Consider the following 23039-nt stretch of genomic DNA (forward strand, 5'->3'; position numbering starts at 1 on the left):
TGGAAACAAGGACTGCCAGGCCCTGCCCAGAGTTACTGCTTCTGTAGGTCTGGGGTGGGGCCTGGACATCTGCACATCAAACAAGTGCCCAGGTGCTGCAGCTGTTGGTGTGGGGACCACACTTGAGGGGAAGAATTCCAGGAAGGGATGGTGGGCATGCCAGCTCTTTCTGTCACAGGTGTCCCCTGCTAGCCCACCTCCAGGTGGACCCAACAGCCTCCTCTCCCGAAGGCAGCCCAGCCTCAGGCTGAGCTCTCAGAGCAAAGGGTTTCAAAGAGAAACCTCAGCAGGAAGGAGGCCATGCCCCTCAGAAGGGGAATGGGGTGGAGGGACGGGGGACTTGCAAAGGTACAGGAAGGGGGTGGCTGGGCGATGTAGGGCAGGGAGCTAGGGGCACAGAACAGGGGGCATTGAGAGGGGAGCCGGGCCGGGGGCACTAAGCTCAGAGGAGAGAGCTAGGCGCTCCTGGAGGAGGCTGACCAGGATCTGAGAGAGGGAGGTGCTGGGAAACCTCTCCTGACTAGGGAAGGGGCAGGGAGTGGACCTGGGACAGCCCACATGAGCAACCCTGCGTTGGTCAGGAGCCACAACTCCAGGCACCCTTCCCCTGCTCCACTGCTATTCACTGGTCCTGCCCCTTCATGGACAACACCTCTTTCCTAGGACAGGCCCACATAGGGCACCAGGGGCTTCAGAGACCCAGCCCCACCCCCAGGGCCAGGCCCCAGCCCAGCAGGCACTCTGACCCAGCAGTCTTGGCTGGGTCTTCCTGCACAGCCCCTGCATCCTCCTAGCATTCAGTGACAGCAACCTCACATGTCACTTTGACAGACAGTGCGTTCGTTACCTGTGACTGCAGAACAGAACGCTGATAAGAAACAAAAGAAATGTCAAAAAAGTAGATTTGAAATATAATGCAGATCCCTGCTAAGCCCACCAGCAATAACCAAGTTGCTTCTGACAAACTTCTAAAAAAGAGAGAAACATGCTAATGAGAAAACTAGATTGGTAGCCTTTGTTACCTAAATTTCATAATTGTGAAACAGTTTATACCACAGATTTGTTAGTTTGCGCAATACCCACAATTTTATTCCACAAACCATTATAGATCGCTTACAATGCAAGCAGTCACTGTGCCTGGTGCTGGGGCCACCCGACCTTCACTCCCTCCACGAGCTGAGTTCGCTGCGATATTAGAAAGCCAAACCACAAATTTATCTGCAGAGCTCAAAATGAATTTCCTCCCGTCATGTGCTAACTTTCTATTCTGGATTTCCTGGGGTTTCCTTTATTAAACTTGAGTCCAAAACTATCTTGGAAAGGAGTCTGGGTCATCTCGGCCTTGCACATGTAAGGGGAGTGCGGGGTGGGAGGAAGGCAATGAGAAGTGATCAGCAATCGCTCCTGACCAGAAGGGGCCAGAGAAGTGGGCATTTCCGACTCTGGCAGGCGTGCGGTCCAGCCACAAAACCTAGCTGTTCACTTGCTAAATGGTGCAAAATGGGCCAGGACCCCCATTCTACCCTTAAAAACAACACAACATACCTTATTCTTGGCTGGTCTTTAAACTGCACAGGCCAAAATGAGTGGAGTATTATTATGTATTTAATTTTTCCTGATAAAAGCAACTTGGTTTTCTTCATCCTTCCCTAATCTTTGTTTACTCTTATGCTAATAAAATTTGGGCAAGTTTTTCATATAAACCTGAGAGTAGATTAAACATACCCCCTCCACAACTTGTTTGGTGTTGATTTCTCAGCAGCCCCATTTCCACGTGTACGGAGAAGGCAGACTCTCTAACTCACGGATGAAATGATCCAGAACTCCCAATGAACTCCGCAGATTAATGAACCCCGCAGATTAATGATGTGAGTCTATTGCTCGGATGACACCTTGTGCAGAAAGCACCCCAGGCCGCAGCCCCGCCTGATGGAGAGGTCACTGCTGCAAGGGGCACAGGGCAAGGCCTACCCACTTACAAAAACCTCTGGCCCACTGAGGGCTTCCCTTGCTGTGGGGTAATCTGCAACTCAAACTTGCATCCAGAGACACAGTAGTAACAGCCTTGTCCCTCTGTGAGAGAAGCAACAGCTTCCTCTAGTATCTCTTGGGCATAGTTAGCACATGAATATAGTGCCTCAATGACCAGGCCCACAGGATCCAAGAACAGCAGCCAAGGGTTAGAGCAATCATACCCCCACCCAGCACACAAAAGCAATGCTTTGTGCTTCGGTGCCTGTGTTTGGGTGGCGCCTGCAAGCTCTAAGAGCAGGCTCATCACAAGATAACTTCCTACAGTTTTTAAAATAGTTAATTGATTCACTAATACCCACTTCCTGTCATGAGAGCCTTGTGCCACAGAGATAAAAACCATAGAATGATCCAGAAAAAAAAGTTACAGAATTCAAAACAACATGCTAAGTAACTTCAACTGTCACCTAAAGTCCGTAGAATCAAATGGAGTGGCGTGGCCCGCTGTTTTCCAGTTTTTTCCATAACATGTGCAGCCTTGTATGGATTTTTTTTTTAACTAAACTAAATGCTTTCTAACTAGCCCAGAAGTGAAAAACACCTCCTACTCCCTACTTCCACTGCATTTTGGGGGAAAAACACAGCCTCCTAGTTAGTATGTTGCTACAGACAATATTTATTCCTACAAAACTGCATTTATATGTGCGACTATGCTTCTTGGTTAACATTTCACTTTTAAGTCATAACCAGATGCTTCAAGAAGTAGCATGACACTCTCTAAGAAGAGAACACACAGGCTCAGAAGCATCCTACAGTCAAGTTGGCCACATCCTGGGGTCCCCTTGGAAGGCAACCTGATGGACCAAGTGTGCCAGGCCTACCCCCCGCCCCATCCCATGTCCAATGGGCCCTATTTTACCTGAATGTGGTTTGCAACGCTGAAGCACACATATAAACATAAACATACGAAACAGTGCAAATAATGTCCTGTCCTGCACTCCTGTTAATCTCTATGTCCCGTTCCTAGTCTTCCCTGCTTCTGCTTTCCAAGGAAAATGGCACATTTCAAGGAACCTAAGAAGCCTCTGTTGCAAGACAGACCACTGTTATCTCCCTCTAAGAAAATGGGAAACACTCACAGTCGCTTGTCAACGCACCTTCTCCAGAACTGATCAACTACACTTACCGATAGATGAATCTTTAAAAGAGGTAAAACACTGAGTTAATGTTTATTTCTTTCTAATGATTAAAGTTCTGCTCTTACTCAATGAGACCACTGTGTATAATGAAAATTAATTCTGCATTTATAGTTTCTGTTATTTCTGAGAATTCACTGGTTTGGAAAATACATTGAATGCAGTGTGTGTACATGTGTGTGCACATGCACAGGCATGCATGCATGCGTTTGTACACCTAGGTATCTGTTTCTGGAAGAATAGGAAGAGCAGCTTAGACCTGTCTCAGTTTACCTTAGCACAAAGGGGAGCTTACCTCCCCAAGACCTGAAAATTCCCCAGTTATTATTCCCATACACAAGTGACTATGTCAATAAGTCTGTCTTGTTTATCCTTTAGTCTCTAACATCTTGGAAGGCAAGGCCTATGTTTTCTTTGCATCTTGTGAAACCCCCAGTTTATGGCTCCATGGACCCAACTACATGAAACACACAGGTGGCGCACATCAGATCCCCCTGGGCTGACTTCAGCTAGCAGTCAGCCTGTGTGTTTTGGAACTGCCACCTAAGCAACCCATGAGTGCTTTAGAGTGGGAGGAGAACAGCTAGTATTTGTGACTAATGCCTCAAGTCAAATTAAAAGTTATTGTCATTGCTTATTGGAGTGACCCCAAAAAGTCATCTATCTTACACTGACTTCTGAATGCTACCCCATCCTGGTCCACCCCCAGTCTTCACACACAAAACATATATATATATATATATATATATATATATATATATATATATATATATATATCCCACAATACTTCCCAGATCAGATGCATACGGAAATGTCCCAAATAGTTCTAAATATTGTATTTTATAAACAGTGCCAGCCCCACTTTGAGGCCATGGTGATACTAAAGCCTGGACTATGTTCTAAAGCAAGAGGCAGGGCTTTAGAGAGCCATGTGCTCAGGCAACCATCCATCAGTCCATGATGGATTAGAGACCCAACTTGCCGTTGCCTGGCCCTCATTATGGAGAATCAGCAGATATATCCTACCTTTAAATAACAACTTTCTTGCTCTGGCACAGTATGGCTCAGTTGGTTCAGTATAGTCCCATTCACCAGAAGGTTGCTGGCTCGACTCCCCATCAGGACACATGCCTGGGTTGCAGGCTCAAACCCTGGTAGGGGGTTGTGCAGGAGGCAGCTGATCCATGTTTCGCTCTCACATTAATGTTTCTTTCTCTCTCCCTTCCCTTCCTCTCTCTCTCTAAAAAAAAAAATATATATATATCAATTAAAAACATTTTAAATAAAACTACATTCTTATATTCACAAATCTGGCGGATTCTAGTGCAGTTACCAACAGGAAAGCTGACTGGGGCAGAGGAGACGGCAGTGCACAGAAGGGCAGGATTGGGTAGTACCACCTCTCCAGTGTTCCGAGAGAAAAAAGGAAAAATACAGAACTAAATTGTTAGTTCTATATTACAGTGAATCATGATCAGAAGAAAAAGAAATAAAAGACCAATCTAATTTGAAGGACAAGACACCCAGCCTGCTCCCTCCTCTTGCCTCCTGACCGCTCCCCTCGGCTCCTGGACTAAACAGTCTGCTTGCCCTGGAAGGGCATAGGTAGAGAGAGAAAGGCTTCCCCGAAGAGAACACCGGAATGTGCTTTAGTAAAGAAAATCAACAGAAAACCAAGGTCCTGAGCAAAAACATAATGACAAGTGGTTTCTTTCTTCCCACGCGACCCTTTATTTCCAGTCAGGACGTGAATAAACACATTCTTGGGTCCAAATGCTGAAACCCTTTCTCCAAATACTTGATGCAGAGCTGAACGGGGCAGGAAATGATGAACAGAGAAAGGAATGCCGCAGATTCCAGATGGATGGAGCCAGCTGGGGGTGCTCAGGAAGCTGCTGAGGTCTGACCATCACCTCCCATGATTTGTTAGGAAGTCATCACCGTGGAAGTACAACTGCAAGGGGACAATCGCGCCATCTGTAGCCCACCCAGCTCAGAGGGACTCCCACCAGGCCAGGCCATCCCCCTTCCAGGGAGGTGTTGGCTTGGGCTGCCAAGCTAGGGGCTCTCACAGAAGCAAGCTGGTTAGTCCTTGGGGTTTGTACCTGGTATGAAGCAAGAGCCGGATACAAACACCCTCTGACTCTGCCCCAAGTTAACAGGTGGACGGAACTTCCCATCAAAAACTACAGAATCGTCCAGGGATCGCCTCCCCTTACTGATACCAGACACGCTCCGGTTCCCCTGCAGGGAGCAGACTTCCATTAGGCGAGGTGGGACACTGCTCACTTCTAAATGATTACAACTCAAGTACCAGTGTTTGCAATGGTTTCTTTTTCATGTGTCCCCTAGACTAACATCTCTCTCACTTGAATTCCAGTATATTCTCCTGAGTGGCAGAGCCCAGCCCAGGGACCTCAGAGCTGGTGGAAGACTGGGAGCTCCCACCTGACTACATGCAACTGAGAGAACAGGCCAGAAACAGGGGAAAAACTATAAGAAAACCCCCAGGTTGGGGGCCTAAAGAGTTAAAGGTTTCTGATACAAATACAAAATATTAAAAAACCAAAAACAATTGTAGTAAAAGCTCTCAAGCCATAGAAAGTGGAAAGGCAGGTGTCCCAGCAGTTGAGGCCCCAGGGCAGGCGGTGGGGGCCTCAGCAAGCAGCCCTCAGGGCTCTCAGACTGCATGTGTCCCCAAACACACACCCACAGACCCCCTGGGACCAGACTGCATGAGCCATGTGACCACTGCAGTGTCTCTGCAGCCTCCACTGTGTCTGGAAGACAAAACAAGATTAAGGCTCGCTTGAGAAACAAGATCCATTGTGTGCGTGTGTGTGTGTGTGTGTGTGTGTGTGTGTACTGTATGTCTACATACACATACACACACACATATTGATTTCAGAGAAGAGGATAGAGGGAGAGAGAAATAGAAACATCAACACTGAGAGAGAATCACTGATATCACTGATCGGCTGCCTCCTGCATGCCCCACACTGGGGATCGACCCTCAACCTGGGTATGTGCCCTGACTGGGAACTGAACCGTGACCTGCTGGTTCATAGGTTGATGCTCAACCACTGAGCCATGCTGGCTGGGCAGGACCCATGTTTATACTCCACACTCCTTACTCCGGCACACAAGGCTGGTTCTCTGGTGCCATAGATCTTGGCTATGGGGAAACGATCCGCAGAAGCTGCTGTGAGCCTTCCTTATACCTCCATCCCACCACCACATTGGGCACACAGCACTATGTACCGCTACCCCTGAAACAGGCCCCAGAGCCTGTGTGGTGTGTGTGTGTGTGTGTGTGAGATGTATACATGTTTGTCTGTGTCACGTGTTTATATGTACACATATTTGCATGTGTGTGCACATGTGCCCATGTATTGTGCCCATATGTTTCTGTGTTTATGTCCAGAAGTTGTTCGGGGCTTGGGGAGTGTGGTGTGTGTTTGCCATGTGAGCATGATATAAGCAGAATTTACCGCACTTGAAACTCACTCCTATGAAGTAGATAAAATAGCCAATTGTTTGATCCTAAGTTAAAAACCATTTATGGCTGTCCAACAGGCCAGCATAGCCTCCGGAAAAGGCAGCCCAGTCCCTAGTAATCTGGAATTCCCCATCCCAGCCCCCAGCCCAAAGGCCATGGGAAAGCCAGCCCATCACGGCATCCTACGCAGACATCTAACAAGAAGCCAGTTTGGTCAGGTCCCCTGGGGTCTGCACGCTGATGGAGTTTCCGGAACAGTTCTTTTTCCTGGATCTCTGCTGATAGCTCTGTACCACAGTCTGACCCCAGCCTTGGAAAGCCCCAATTTAGCTGGGCCAACATAAGCAGATGCCCAGAGGCGTGGAGGCCTGGGGCTGAAGCCCCCTCCTGTATGCCCAAGTTTAACTGCCCCACTCCCCCCGCCTCTCCCCTAACCTGCCTTGCCAAAGAGCCTCGGTCTGTAGGTCTCAGAAGTGGCTCAGGCATTTGAGGCAACTCAAGACACTCAGCTGGGAAGTGGGTCAGCAGGCTGCAAGCCCCCAGCTGTCGTGGCCTCTCGAGGACCTCAGTGAGTCCCATAAATGCCCATTTGAAGATTCACTGAGAAGGAGAAGGCCTCAGGTGGGAAATCGGCTCTCTGTTTGAGGAAGTGATTTGATACACACCCAAGCAGGCTGCGCCTTACTAACCACAGAAGCACCTGGGTAACTGCAAGTTCATCACAGGACAATGTAGCCGTCATAAACGCACCTGCTGTGTGACCTTGGGAGCCTCCCTGCACAGAATCAGTACAACGTCCTACAGGAGCCGTCTCTGCATCCCTCGGCAGGCCCGTGGCTCCCGGAGCCAGGCCTGATCTGTGAAAATGGACAGCGTACACAAAATCAAACAAACCGGCTGTTCTGGTAACTCCCAGGAATGGATTTAGAACCCAACGGAGAAACTACAAGAGCTAAAAAGAAAATGAAATCTTTTTTCCTCAAAAGAGAAAAACAACATAAAACAAAGCTAAAGAGAAGATTTGGGGGCAGATGTAGCATCCTCAACCATTTCACGGGCTTGGCTGTGTGAGGATCACTGGAGGTTACTCTGTGTGGCTTCTTATCATGACAAGGAAGGAGGAAACTGGCCCTGACTCAAGTGGCCCGCACACAGATCACACCTAACTGGACCCGTGTGGCTCCAACAACAAAGCTCACAAGAGAGATACACGAATAATTAGCACCCTTAACTCTGTTCATTGTCCCCAAGAAGCCAGAAGCCCGAGCCCAATCCCAGAATCCTGTCTGTCCCAGAGGCGGGCAAAGGGGAAGAGGGTCCTCAGGCAAGGCCTGGTGACTTGGTCCTGGTCCTGGTGCACTCGGCTGCTGAGCAGGAAGCACGGCGGCGTCCAGTGCTCAGGGGGATGCAGTCACCTGGTTAGGAGAGCACCGCCGCCCGACAGGAGGACTTGACCTTTGGATTGTATCCTGCTGGAAACTGGGGGCCAAGATAGAAGAATTCTCTACATTTGGGAAATTTTCAGATCACAGGAACAGAAGCAATGTGAGAGGAAAACACATTCCTCGGCTGACTCGGAGCGAAGGGCACTGTGCTCTATCTAGAAAAGGTCCCGATGTCCTACGTAACCCTGAGCATGGCTCCCAGCCTCCCTCCAGCCCCCATGGGAGACACTGACCGTAACAACGTGTTTTACATGTTGAGATGCAGCATTTACCAGCCGCGGGCTTATCCCGGGAGGCGAACTGTCCCCAATGTGGGGCTCAAACTTACTCGAAAACTGAAACAATGCCAAATTTCAGGAGAGGGAGCTGCGGCCCTGGGGAATCCAGCCTTGCATGCAGAAACACGCCTAGCATTTGCCGACACTCCAAGAGCGAGGAATCACTATCTCTGATCCCACGGTCATCTTGATGATCCATCATTTCCAGCAGGGATTAAAACACACACACACACACACACACACACACACACACTCAAACCAAAAGCTCCCCAGACACCCTGATCCCTGGGTAGGTTCCCGCATGTGAGAACCACTTCCTGGGTTCCGGCCCACGGAGAGAGCTGAGGAGCCAGGAACTGGGAGACACTCATCTCCTTATTTCTAAGGATGATCACGGGACTTGCATTTATACCAAAGTTTAAATGTGTTAACTGTTAATTTTGGAAGCTGCCTCACACTTCAAGAAAACACCGGGCCATCTGCTGCGGATGACGTGCCTTTAAGTTCCCTTTCACCCGTGTCTGAGTTTTCTGAACACAGCAGCCGGGGCGCCAAACCCGCTCGGCGTGTCGGAGCTGGTCCGAGGCCCCTCTCATGAGCCAATCCTGGCCCCTCCGCTCCAGCAGCCTCCACTGTGCTCCAGCTGGCTAGTCACTCATTTCTGCACTCCGGCGGCAGCCCTACTCCTGTCTCTCTCACACTCTCCCTGTACAGAGCGAGCCTTCTATAATCCAGGTAAATCATTTTCTCTTCTGGGCCTTGGTTCCTCTACAGAACATGGTTCTATCCATTTTTAAAGTTGTTGTGTTTTTAAAATCTCTATTTACTTATCTAGATACAAAATTTCATATCCGTGCATGAGAGTCATGCCCTTGCTTTTTCAAAACAGACCTTTAATTTCTTACTTGCTTCCCTCTTCCTTCCGAAGCCTTTCCACACTCCCCACCACAGGCGTCCGACTGACGGGCTTGTGCAGGTCTTGATTTCCACGTCTGCACTTGTTTACCTGGCTTTTACTGCTCTTTAAGGGGATGATCGGAGATAGACTTTCTGTATTTTGCTTTCCTTTCTAGTCATACCCCATGGAACTTCCTGCACGTCATATGGCCTGGCCGGGTTCTAACTCATTCCTCTGAAAGCTGCATAATATTCCAAGCTGTGGAAGCACCCTTCCAATTGGCATACACTTTGTTTTCACTTTTGCTATGTGTTCATTTAACCCTGACTGTAGTGCTGCTGCCATGAGCATTCCTGTACATCTCTACCTACCAGTCGAGGTTAGAGCATTCCGTCACGCTGTGAGCTCCTCCTCTCCTTTGCAGAGTACAGACCCCCACCCTGATATCAGGATGCAGAAAACTAGACAACCAGTGAGGATGCGCCCTCACTTCCCTCACCTCCCCCACCCGACCCTGCCAATGCCAAGATCTTACATCTGCTCTCTCACCTTGGACTCTCCAGGAGTGACCAGCAGCTGCAGGACTCGACATTCAAGTCCCCACAAGGCCCATCCGAGTGTCCCACTCTACCCGCTCCGAGGCCAGAGGCCTATCCACACGCCTCACTGGCCGCTCCAGCCAACCACTGCTGTCCCCCAAAGCTGCATCCACTGCCCGGCTCTATGTCACACAATGCTTCCCTCCTTCTCCAAACTTGTAATGGTAGGGTCAAGGCTGCTTTCCCCCTGATGCCTGACCTCGCCCACCTGCTATCGGCACAAAGTGCAGCTGTCCTATCTGTTTAGTGGGAACTCTAATTTGCTGCAAGGTTAACATAACAAATAGCTTCAAATTGGGGCTTCAAATCACACTGGTAACACCTGTCAATAAAGAGCAGAGCAGTGGAAGTATTGCAAGCTCATTAAGCTCCCCCAAAAGGTCTTACTCTCCACTTTGACAAAGAAACTGAGGCAGAGGGAACTTGGATTTGTCTGAAGAGACAGAATTAGTGAGAAAACATAGCCGTGACTCAGTCTTTGTGGTTAGCTACACCCTCCACCCTCTCCAGCGCTGGCTCCCGGGGCTGTGGTCCCCACGGCGGCCTGCAAACTCCACCTGTGAACACAGAAGCCCGACCATCTTCACTCACTTAAGTGCGACTTGCAAACTTCACATCTCAGGCCTTAGCAGCTACACTTCTGGTTCTTCCCAGCGAATATATCCATCTCCTTCTAAACATGTATTCGTCTTAAGACTAAGTCTTCTCACTCCCCAAGTACCTTCAGGAAGGTGGGCGTGTTTATACACTCAAATGCCTCATTGGCTTCAGAGAAGCAAATCTAAAGTTTTCTACCAAATGCTATATTGCAGCCAGGTGATCCATCTACAAGGCTGCCTCAGGCTCACCTGCCCAGTGCCTTGGGGGTTGTATGGGGGAGGGGGGCGGCCCTTCTCGAAGAACCATCTCTGGATTTCTGCATTCTGTTCAAGATCAAATCTTCACAATTTCTCTCCTCTCAGACTCCTACCCCGGCGACCCCTGGTCAGTGGCTCAGAGCAACCGGGCCAGCACTTGCCGCAAAGTTTCCCAGCCCTTCTCTATCCCCACCTCCAACCACCGCCATCACCATTCAAACCCAAGATCATGGACAAAGAAAAGACAGATAGTATTAAGTGGTGAGGAGAATAAGAATGCTGGCATAACACAAAAGTGGGTTCAAATCCCAGTTCCGCTCTTACAGGCTGGGTGACTTTGGGCAAGTTATTTAAGTTCTAGAAGTCCCCCTTCCTCGAAGCAAGTGTCCTGGAGTTGTGAGAATTTGAATTACAGTGAGATAATACACACAAGGTAGACACTTGAAGTCTGCATCCCTCTCCACCCCCACATGCATGCACAGCAAACCCACCCCCTTCCCAGGCAAAACCTGGAGCCACAGGCTGAAATCACCCTTGGCCCTGAGCCCAGCTGCTCCCCAAGCACAGTCCCGTTCTGCACATTAGTCCTTAGGGGTTAAAAATAGCACAGGCAGCTAGCTGATCTCGGTTAATAGAATATCCAGGTTAATTTTAGCATCAAAAAGCTCAGGAGAATATAAAATCCCTGATGCCAAGAACCACGTGTGGCCAGCACAGCCTCTTTTTACACTGTCACACACACACACACACACACAACTAATGTCACTGACATCACTCAAATTCACAAAAGGTTTTCTCTGAGAACACAATTTTTCTTTGCCCTGTGAAGCCACTACAACTAACAATAACTACTTTAACTTAGTAAACAGGACCACCACCTCAACTGATCCTTATAGGAACCTGTGAGGGTCACACTACTGTTTCCCATGGAGGAAATCGGGTTACATATCACACTTTTAGCGGAGCGCACCTAGAACCCTGAGGTCCCAACCCCTGTGGTCTGAGTCTTTGTGCCATCTCCCCTCCTCACAGCTGAGTGGCCAAGGGAGGCGCAGGCTAGGGACCCTCTCCACAGTTCCCTGCTCTCCTCTCACTCAGCGCCCTGCCCTGCCTAAGGGACCCCCGGCTCCTGATGGGATTACATTTGCCACTCGGTGGAGGGAAGGCAGAGGCTGGGGCAGGCCCGCAGCAGGGCCACGTTTTGCTGAATGGGAGGAACGGCCAGTTCCGATGTGCTTGTGCTGGACCCAGACTGCCATCGCCCTTCTTGGCGGACAAGCCCTCATCTGTCAGAGAAGGAACATGAGAGCTTGCTCTGAGCCCAGTGAGCAAACGAGGTGCAGCCGGATCCAAGGAGAAGGAGGGGAGATACAGGGTCAGAGGAAGGCCTGCCGCAAGGAACCAGGCGGAGCTCAGCCTCCCATGGGACACAGCCGTTAACACACCGAACAGATCCAACGGCACCCTCAGACGGATGCGGAAAACCATTAACAGAGCAGGCGGGCTTTCTTCACTCTGAAGTGCAAGGCTATGCTTTTTTATTTTTGCGGGGGGGCTTGAGAGAAACACCATTGTCTGTTGCTCTTAAGTGAACACATTTATCAAGATAAGATGACACTTCAAAATGAGTAGTAACTATTATGGAAAAGGAATATATCCCTGGGAAGTGAGGCTATCGAGCAAATGCTTAAAGAAAGGAGCATTGGGTCCCAAACAACGCTGCCCAGCAGAAGTGATCTCGTGTGGGTTCTTCCCCAACCAGAGTCTAGAAATCTTCTAGCTGCTTCCCTTTCAGCGCTGAAGTCCTGACTCATGGAAAGTCAGAACACACTTCCTCAAAGCGGTCAGTCCATAGGAAGTGCGTCCAGTTTACAAGACAAGAGACGCTGGTGTAAAAACAGTTAATAACCGGCACCAGAGACAGACAGTGTTTAAGATTTTTAAGTGTCCTGAAGAGCTATCCAGGATAACACTGCAAGACTTACATGGGGAAAACAACAGGTTCAAGACAAGGACTCCAAATAGTTACAATAAAAACATCTCACTTGTATTCGGTACTTTCTTATGTATTATCTCATTTGCAAAAGGTGGAAGGAAAAAGAAAAGGGAAGAGGGAAAAAGAGACTCTTTCCATTTCCCCCAACTTTAGCCTTTCAATGAGACCAAGTTACCATCACACTTTCCAAAATGATTTCAGGACTAAAGGCCAAACTCTTACACGTAAAAAACAAACAAACAAAAAAACCCCTCTTTATCCCCTCCAAAGTGTTCTGTCTTTTTTCTTAGCAACAGCAGTGATATTGCTCTTACTGGCATAACTTTAGGGAGAACTTTTCATTTTGCCTTTTTCTGGGAGTGAGGCAGGCAGGCGTTAATGCAAGGCTGAACAACGGGTCTTGTAAGCTCCCACCGGATGCAGTGGACAATAAGAGCCTGCATTTTGCAAATGGAAAAATAAGGCTATGAAAGGGGAGGACACTTGCCCCAGGTCATCCAGCAAGCCAACAGCAGACACGGGCATGCAGCCAGCTAGCCTGGAAACAAGGCTCAAAGATGAATGGACAGCTCGGCCAGTGTCTCTCCAAAGAAGGAGAGGCGAGCATGCATGTGACGGTGTGTGCGGTGTCTCATGCACATCTGCCCCTCCTTCAAATCAACTCCAGCGTCCCTCATCATTTAGGCCAATCAGACCCCAAATCAACTCCAGCGTCCCTCATCATTTAGGCCAGTCAGAGCCGACACTGGCCACAAATAGAGGCCTAGGGAAAGAAATCGGCACACCACCCACCTCGGGATCATCATCATCCTGCTCTACTAACGGCTTTCCCACAAGTTAAAGGAGACTGCGCCAAACCAGCCCACCCACACTTCACCTTCCGGGTCTCCAGCCCAGTCCAGCCCAGTCCAGGCTCTAACTCAGCAGCACAGCCTCGTCCATTTCTGTGCCCAGACACAGAAGGAGGCCCTGCCTGTTCTGTGTGTAGGCCCTGACTCTCTGCATGCCCGCAGCTACCAAGGTGAGACACAGATGTCACCCTCCTGTAGCCCAGCCCCATAGGCAAGGACCCTCCTCAGGAAGGAGAGAAAACAGGGGCTTCTCGGAGCTGGAACCATGTGCAGGGAGTTGGATGGCTGCTGCACAGGCGTTTCTACCTCACTGCTATAGCTCCCAAACATGGGGGTGGGGGATCCAGAGGCTCTGACAATACCCATCCCCCATGTGGGGTTAGAGATGGCAGATGTTCCCGTCACTGGACTAATCCTCAGCTGAGCTGGGTGTTTCTCTCTCTTGTTTAAAGTGCAGCACACAAGAGAGACCACCAAACAGTGTCGTCTAACCCCCTTCTTCCACACAGGCCCCTCCGTGCTGAGGTCCAGAACCCTCCCAGGAGTGTGCACTTGACAGGCAGTGGGGCAGCCTCCCCTGGATCTTTGAGTGTCTCCTCGCCCTCTTGCTTCACGCACTATGCCATCCTGGAAAGAAATCAATGCTCTCTACTTAATAAACCGCCATTCCAGAGCCCTCCTTAAGCAGAGTCTGGGGCCGGCTTGCTGTGCTGGGCCCTGGACCACACAGTCCCCAGAGCCATTCCTGTCTGCTGCACCCAGAACCTGGTACACTCCCCACCGCCACACCCACACTCCAATGCCCCTATCTTCTCCCCTTGATTTTCCAAGGAAGCACCTCAAATCCTCGGGGGTCCACCACGAAACGCACTGGACCCAGGCAATGAGCGAGGGCTCTTGGCTGAGGGAACCCTAACAGAGGCACTTTCCCCTGCCCCCGCTTTGGGTGGCGTTCACTGTTGAATCTCTCAGTGTGAGAGTGCAGCAGACTTGAACCAAGTAAACAAGAGCAGCCCTCTCCAGGCTGACTCCCCGGGCTGAAGCGCTGCCACATGCTATCTGCAGTGCTTCTGAGCCAAAAACCAACAGCGCCTCAGCAATGATCCATAAACCAAAATAAAGCAGACAGGAAACAACATGCTGATTTGGGGTAGCTGGAATTCCTCAGGCAGCATCAAATGTCATCAGCAACTGACACTTCAGCAGTCACTAGGTGCCTGGCGCGGTTCCCAGTGGCCCTGTTTCACGGGGGAAGAGATGGGAATGTGGAGCACTCCCAGTGACAGGGAGGTCAGCGGGCAGGAAGGACCCTGAGCGTGACGACACGCTGGGTCCTCAGAAGCCCTCTCCAACATGAACTGTCCTCTCACCCGGCACTTTCATGGCATTAACGTCTAACAGTAATTCCAGGCATAGATCTTGCTGGGTTTTTTGTGTTGTTTTTTGGGGGAGTGAGGAGATGGAGGGGGGACTTGCTCATCACCCTCCAAAGATAAAACAGAACTGGAAAAAAAAAACACAAATCTCTCCAGATAAACCCAGGAAATCCAGATATAGCCCTCCAGCCCCCTCCAAAATCTGCATTTCATTTCCCTCCCCCAGTTCTTGAGTCCAGTGAGAAAGGCAGAATCCTCCTGGCCTGGGTGACAGGGCCTGGCCAACAGCTCCCTCAGCCAGTTCTCAATGGACGGTGGGGGAGGGGTGGCTCCCTGCCCTGAGGGAGCCCGGGGCCAGAGATTGCTCCACACATTCACAGGCAGACATATGCGCACACAAACACGCAGTCACCGGCACAGACGTGTGCACACGGGCACATGTGCACACACCCACACAGAGGTGTGCACACACGGGCACCGGTCAACAGCCCAACCCGGGCCCTGGCCCTGGGGGAACATGAGGAAGAGCCAACACGTTCACAGAAAAGGAAGTTTCTGGGTGCAGCAGCCAAGGAGATGCTGAACCATGAGATGGGTGGATTTGACACCTGAAATGCACGCATCCAGAGTCTCCACACGCGCGCACGCATTTAAGCGCACACACAGGCACACACTCTTAGAGGGAACGGACCCGCGTCCTACAGCGCACCACCCCCTCCGTGCAGGCGACCCCACTCCCGACAATGCACCTCCAGGGGCTCGGGGAGCTGAGTTCCCGAAGCCGCCGGGCCTGGCTCGGCCCAGTCACCGACCTCCGGGAGAGGTGGGGAGGGGGCCGCGGCTGGCGGACCGGCCGTCCTGGGGGAGGTGAGGAGGGGGCCGTCCTGGGGGCACAGCCAACTGACCGCTGGTGCCCACGAGGGGGGAGGGGCGCGGCCCGCGGACCAGCAGTCCCCGGGGGGTGAGGAGGGGGCCTCGGGGGAGCGCGCATCTCCAGGGGCGGATCCGGGACCTGGGCGCGCCGACCGCGAGACCCGCGAAGACCCCGCTGCCCCGCCGGCTCCCCGACGCTCACCGATCTTGATCTTCACGCTCTGGAAGACCCGGAGTCCCTCTTCTTCCACCGCCATGCTGGTCGGGTTCGCGCGCGGAGTCCCGCCGAAGAGCCGAGCCGAGCGGCCGCACAGTCCCGGCTCTGCGCCCTACCCAGCGCCCGCCGGGTCGGGGGCGCCCCGGCCTCCCGGCCCCACCCACGCGCCCGCCCAGCGTTCTTATCCAGCTCCCCATTGGCCGAGGGCCGGCCGAGGGGCGAGGACGTGACGGCTCCGCCCACCGCGCGACCCCAACTGCCCATTGGCCGAGTCCGGGGGAGGGGCGGGGTCTGCTTCAGCGGTGGGAGCCCGAGGGACCCGGAGCGGGTGGAGGTGGCTGGGGGACAGGGAATGGGGGGACTAAGGGGGACGCGGAGAAGGGTACCGCGGGAGGCCGCGGGAGGGGCGGGGGGAGGGACCTAAGAGGAGAGCGGGGAGGCAGCGCGGTAGGGACCGAGTGAGGGAGGGTGAGGGGGGGGGCACCAGACGGGGGTTGGGGATGGGAAGGCGCAGCGAGTCCCGGGCTAGTAGGGGAGGCGGGGGAACCGGCCAAGCCCTGCTGTCTGCTCTCTGACTCAGGCATCTGCAGGGTCCCCTCCTCACTTCTTTTTTTCTCCATGTGCCTTTTATTTATTTTTAAAATTCTTTAAAGTATTACACATAGTAGTACATATATCTCCTTTTTCCCCCCATTGGCCTTCCCCCAGCCTCCCCTACCCCCTGGAACATGCCCTCCTCCCCCCCTCCCCCCCCCCCCCCCCAGTGTCTTGTGTCCATGGGTTGTGCTTATATGCATGCATACAAGTCCTGCGGTTGGGGAGGGGGTGGAAAGAGATTAACCTCCTCACTTCTTTTACTTCTCTGTCTCAAGGTCCCCTCCTGACTTCCTCTCCACTTCCCTTCTCCCTTTTATCTTCATGGGGCCTATACCACACACACACACACACACACACACACACACACACACACACACCCTGCATATACCAGAATAACAGCTTAATGAAGAGAGGGGTCTGTTCTTTTCACTGCTTTATCCTCACTGCCTAAAACAAATAAAATAAAAATAAATGCTTGAGTATGTGTTTAAAGCATTAAGAACCATTCCTTACCCTAACTACCCTCAATCATCCTTGAGTTTTGAGTTTATCCTCTCAAGACCTTCACTTCTGGTGTTTACTGGCAGTTTAACGTGGGAGTTGAGGAAAGCAGCTCCTTGGTTCAGACCTCAGTGCTGCTGCCTCTAACTCTGGGGCCTGGGGAGATTTCCGTCGTGCATGCTGTGCCGTGCCTTCCAGATTTCCCCCTTAAAACCAAGGCTTTGCCTCCAGTCGGATAACGGAATAGCCCCCCCAGCTCCTGAGCCTCTCAGAGGATTGTGGCTAAGCTGCTTCTCTGCCCATCCTTCTTGCCTCTCACGCTCCCAGGACTTCTTTGAAAACATTCCTGATAAAATCCTGCACACAGATCTCTGCCTCCGAGTCTGTTTCCAGGGGAACCCAACATAAGGTAGTTGGACCAGGAGCGTCTGGGAGCAGTCTCTGTGAGGGAATCTGAGAGCTGGACTCCCACTGGCTCATCGCTGGAGGCACAGCAGCCCTGGTGCTGTAGCAGGGGTGAGCCAGGAACACAGGGGTGGGTGCAGTGTCGCAGGCATTGCAGAGGTTGGGGAAAGCAGTGAGTATTTGGACTATGGGATCAGGTTGCTCTTGCTGAGGGCAAGGCAATGGAAAAAAATCACTTATCTAACAAAAAATATGACAGAAAGAGGGCTTTCCTAGTACCATGTGAAGACACTCTCATCTCCTGCAAGGCGGGGGGGGGGGGGGGGGAGGGAGGCATAGATCAGAGCCAGGACTTAATCATGAAGATTGAGAGAAGGTTGATTGCTCAACCCAAGGAAGGTTGCTGTACTGAGGTCAGGACCCTGGTTGGGAAGAAGGGAGTCCTTGAGGCTTGGGGGAACAACCTCTGGATTAACGCACTCAAAAATCTTGAACCCCAGGTTTTCTGAATCTTCTGGACCTGGAGAGGTGTCTCACTACTCCCTGTTAAGGCAAGTGCTCTCCATGCTTAAAGATGATACAGAGGCTTCTGCAAAGCAATACAGACACCCCAGCGGTCTGCCTCCAACTCACTCCTCCACAACATTTGCATCACCCAGCTGGAAAAGTGCTGGACCTGACCAGGGAGCTTCAGGGTCTATGAAACCTATGCCAGAGGGAGCTCGGGAGTAAATGCAAAGCCAAATCCAGAGAAAGTTGGACTTAGGGGAGGCATAACATAAAGAAAGATCAGGTTAGAGTTGACTGATATGGGATTATTCAACCCTGGTACAGAACTTGGCACCCTGGCAAAGACCATGTGGAAGCTTGTAGACAGTGATGTCCCACACTAAATAAAGTGGAAATGCCAAATGGGCACAGCACACAGCAGAGGATGGCATCCAAATGCTCTGAGAAGTGACACAGGAGAGTAAATATACTCCATAAAATAGGAAAACCTGTTGCTGACCCAGAAAGTCAGAGATCAAGACTATCCTAAAAGGTCCTTTCATTCACCAGTCCCGCCTCTGATATCAGATAGGTCCTAGAGGATGACAGTGGACCGCCACAAGCTAAACCACACAGTAGCCCCAACGGTAGCTGCAGTGCCAGCTGTGGGCCACTGCCAAGACACATCAGCACAGCCTCTGGTCCATGGTGTGTGGCCGTGCAGCTGACAAATGCACTCTTCTCCAACCCTAAAAAGAAGGCAGCTTACATCATATGGCATAGACTCTAGCACATATACTCTTGCCTCCCTGCCACCCACCCCCCCACCCCCACAAGGCTTTCCTGCCCTCTGTTAGAATATACTGTAGAGACCTGGACCATCTGGACAGTTTGCAGAACATCAATTTGGATCACTACATTGGTGATATTTCAATCAGGTAGATGAGCTAGAAGTTGGCAATCCGTGGGAGGCTTTGATAAGACATGTGCTCAGAGAGTAGGACATAAATGTATGAAGATTCAGGAGATCCCCACACGAGTGGGGCAAGATGTTCATGAGCCTGGGCTTCTCTTTCCCTTTAAGAAGCACAGAGGCCTGCACAGCATACTTCCGGGATTCCTTCCTTAACAAAACTAAACTCCACAGAACTATGCAAGCACCATGCCTTCTCAAATCTGTGCTCTGTACAAAGGAATTGATCATTAGTTTTCTAAATTAGGATCTATTCCCTAAGACAGTGGTTCTCAACCTTCTGGCCCTTTAAATACAGTTCCTCATGTGGTGACCCAACCATAAGATTATATTCGTTGCTACTTCATAACTGTAATGTTGCTACTGTTATGAATCGTCATGTAAATATCTGGTATGCAGGATGGTCTTAGGCGACCCCTGTGAAAGGGTCGTTCGACCACCAAAAGGGTCGCGACCCACTGGTTGAGAACTGCTGCTAAGAAGTGTGATAATAAGAGACAGGAAAATGTTGAAAGATGAAAGGAAAAGGGGATGACTTCACAGAAAGTATCTGTAATCTCTTTTGTTTATAACTCAGTTACATTTTTTTCTCTTTGATAGAATTCTCTTCTGTATGCCCCAAAAATATTTCTTGAGTATCAGACCAGAAATATAAGCAAGGCAGTGCCAATCAACCATTTATCATCCTCAAAGTGAAATGAAATTCACTCATGTGCATGGACAGATGCTGTGTTGGCTCCTGAGCCCCGGCTTTACCTTCCTGCCTCTCTGTGGTCACGGGGCCTCCCCACGATGCACAATCTATCAACAAGTGGATATTTATTTATTATTAAGACAGCATCATTAGATCATTTATTATGAATATCAGATCAACCTACTTTCAAAGGATTTGAAGTGACATAAAATTAAATGACCAGTATTTAATAAAATAATTTTGAAAGAGTACAACAAAAGCATTGGAGGAAGACATTCTCGTATCAAACATCTATGGAAAAAACAGCAACTGCAATGAATATCTGCGCTCAGCTTTGAGTTTCCTACTAGTCAAGGTGAAAAGGAGAAAGATGGAAATATGGTATCTTACACACGTTATATTATCTAATAAAAAGAAGTGTATCAGTTTTTCAGAAAAGACAGTATTTTGGCCTATGAAGCAACATGAGAAATTTTTAGATAACTTTTTCGTTAAAGATATTCAACAAATTAGGGAAAGATGTTTTCAATCTCAAATGACTAACCTTTGTTGATATGCTCTCTACAGTGCCTGACACATTTTAAAAGCTCAACTTTTAAAAGTTGGGAATTATGCTAAATCATAATTCTTGATAAAATTTATTCAGGCACTTAGGAGCCAAAGAATGTAGCTTCTTAGTAACCTGATAGGCTTTAGAGAAAACACTTAGAGAATCTAAAAATGAGTAAAAACCCACCTTTGAATACTATTTCTCAAATATTCATTTTTTGGACCACACAGAGAAAAGGAGTCAAAAAGGAATATGTCTGCACTAAGGTTCTTTCTGGGTGCTCGAAGCCCAGATGTTCTGTACTGCTAGGAGAAAGGAGACGCGGCGCACCAGCGGCAAATGGGCCCACACTACCCTCTGCAGTAAGAAGTCGGGAGATCTTACTAGAGTGCACTGTGGAGGGCCACTCTGCCCACCTTCCCGACAGATCAGGGAGGAACCAGTGCCTAGAATGTAAATTAAGTGGCATCACATCTGACTGGAAGCTGAGAAAAGCCACTGTGGCCTTCTCCAGTGTCTCTCTTCTACTGTGACAATTGAGAGGCCTCATTTTGAAACTGAGAGGTAAGATAGAAGCTGCTAGACCCCTGAGTCACTACATGGAGGGCAGCTACCCTGGAGAGCAGCTGGGATCTGCAGCTGTCTTTGTAAAAGGAAGAAATAAATTTCTGTTGTGTAAAGCCAAGAAGACTTGGGGATCATTGGCATAGCCCAAGCCTACCCTATCTTCATTAATAAAAAACGCTAATAGAGTTTAAATGGGATGCAATTTAGTAACTGTCAAAGCACCTGTCGATTTGAGTTGATAGTAAAGTGTAATTTCAGATAGCTAATGGATTTACCCATTGAATAGATTTGTATAATGCCTTGATAGCTTATTATGAAGAACATTTGCTCAAAATGACTATTTGTTCTTATCATAATAGAGTTTAACTTGTTATTTTACCCTAATTAGCCATATAGCATGGTGATTTTTTTTTTGAAGACACCCTGAAATCAGCAATTAACTAGACTTCTAATCTTGTCTTCTTAGCTATGACAGGAAGGTATGTATTTTTCCCCTAAAATCTCCATCACATTATTCCAGAAGTTAAAAGGAGAAGAGTGCCCATTCACACCATTTTGGGGGGAGGATTTGCCATCAAGACTCTATTCTGACACTCAATTCTCAAAACAGAACCCCAACATGGGCCCTAGAAAGACCTGCATCTGACCCACAGATGCTTCCTGTCCCAGGGACCAGACACTGGAGACCCGGCGGTAGATGCAGCAGCAAGTCCTAAGCTGGTCTACAGCATTGTCACAACTGGGCAAAACAACTTTTATCAATGACCATAGGAGTTGCTTCTTTTGTAAAACATTGGATTGAGAGACCCAACATAATGGTAAAGAAACTTTAAAAGGAAAAAGATGCACTTGTGTGCCTGTGTGCCCACCATTCTAATGCAAAGATTTTTATTTCTTTTGTTTCCTTCAAGGTTCATACAGTTTTACACAGTGGCCACACAATTTGTTTGAATGAGTGTTTACTCTATTTAGCCATTCATTTCTTTAGCAAACCTTTATTGAGTACCAACAATATGTCCAGAACCTGCCAATTTCTATGGGAACACCAGAGAAATACAACACATTCCCCTAACCTCAGGACACTTCAGTCACTGAAGGGCTTGCCTTCTCCACAGGTTCTCTCCGTTGGTTCGGTTTAGAGTAATACAGCAAAAAAAGATAAACAGAAGAAAATCCTAGAACCAGACATGGTCTCTGAGGTATAGATATCACTGCATGAAAAACTCAAAGCCTATTACTGATAATGTGGTGGCTCTGGGGGACTGAAGAACCACCTGTGATGGCCCTCAACCCTTCGCGAAGTTTGGTTGCCATTACTCCCAGTTTCAGGGATGATGGTAGCTGACTGAGGGGGACACCTGCCAGATTGTGCATCGTGGGGCGGCCCCGTGACCACAGAGAGGCAGGAAGGTAAAGCCGGGGCTCAGGAGCCAACACAGCATCTGTCCATGCACATGAGTGAATTTCATTTCACTTTGAGGATGATAAATGGTTGATTGGCACTGCCTTGCTTATATTTCTGGTCTGATACACCACTTAAACTCCTTTCTATTCCTTTCAAATAATTTGATGCTAACTTAACTCTTCCCTCCAGATTATCTCTAAGTGTCTATGTTGGTAAAATGGGGTGAACAGTAGTGCCTTGACACAGGATTGGGTACCATGAGTTGGTATGTGGCTTATGGCACAGCAGTGAGGCCAATATCGAGAAAATAAGAAAAGTCAGTTCTCAGTGGCTTTCTCATCGTTCCTCCCCGAGGCAAGGGCGGGGCTCTTTCCTCTCTCACCCTCCAGACATCACATGCCCTGCTGAGCACCTGGTAGATGCCAGCTCTCCTGAGACATAGCACCAGGGCCTGGTGAAGTCAGTGCAGCACCGACACCAGCTCTGGCTCTGGATCTCTGGTTGGGCATGGGTCCACACCAGTTCCCTCACCAGGAAGTCAGCTACCTCCAGATTCCACCCACTCCCAAGCATGAGAATGACTAGGTAGAAGGAGTCCTCTGGTGATCTAAGGTGATGTTAGGCCCATGTTGACCTAGAGATCCTTGGTCCCCTCGGTGGGAAGAAAATGTCCTTAAAAGACATTGTGCACACAAAACCACCAATGTTGGAATCGCCAAAGCCCAGAAAGAACTTTCAACTTGCCCTTTGACAGGTAAATGGTTAAACTTTACAAGGCCACGAAAAGGTCTACTGATGTACA

The 23039-nt window shown here is 49.6% G+C and overlaps 1 protein-coding gene across 1 annotated transcript in view; it reads right to left on the minus strand.

Annotated features, from left to right (window-relative positions):
• The window catches only part of RASA3 (RAS p21 protein activator 3), a 119274-nt gene extending 103072 nt beyond the window's left edge, over nucleotides 1–16202 (minus strand). The window contains exon 1 of the mRNA XM_059685205.1: nucleotides 16042–16202. Within this exon, the coding sequence (XP_059541188.1) occupies nucleotides 16042–16096 (55 nt within the window). The 5' untranslated portion in view covers nucleotides 16097–16202. The remainder of the gene's footprint in view (nucleotides 1–16041) is intronic.
• Between the last annotated feature and the right edge of the window lie 6837 nt (nucleotides 16203–23039).

Source organism: Myotis daubentonii, chromosome 2 (assembly GCF_963259705.1).
Source record: "Myotis daubentonii chromosome 2, mMyoDau2.1, whole genome shotgun sequence".
In the NCBI taxonomy this organism is placed as follows: domain Eukaryota; kingdom Metazoa; phylum Chordata; class Mammalia; order Chiroptera; family Vespertilionidae; genus Myotis; species Myotis daubentonii.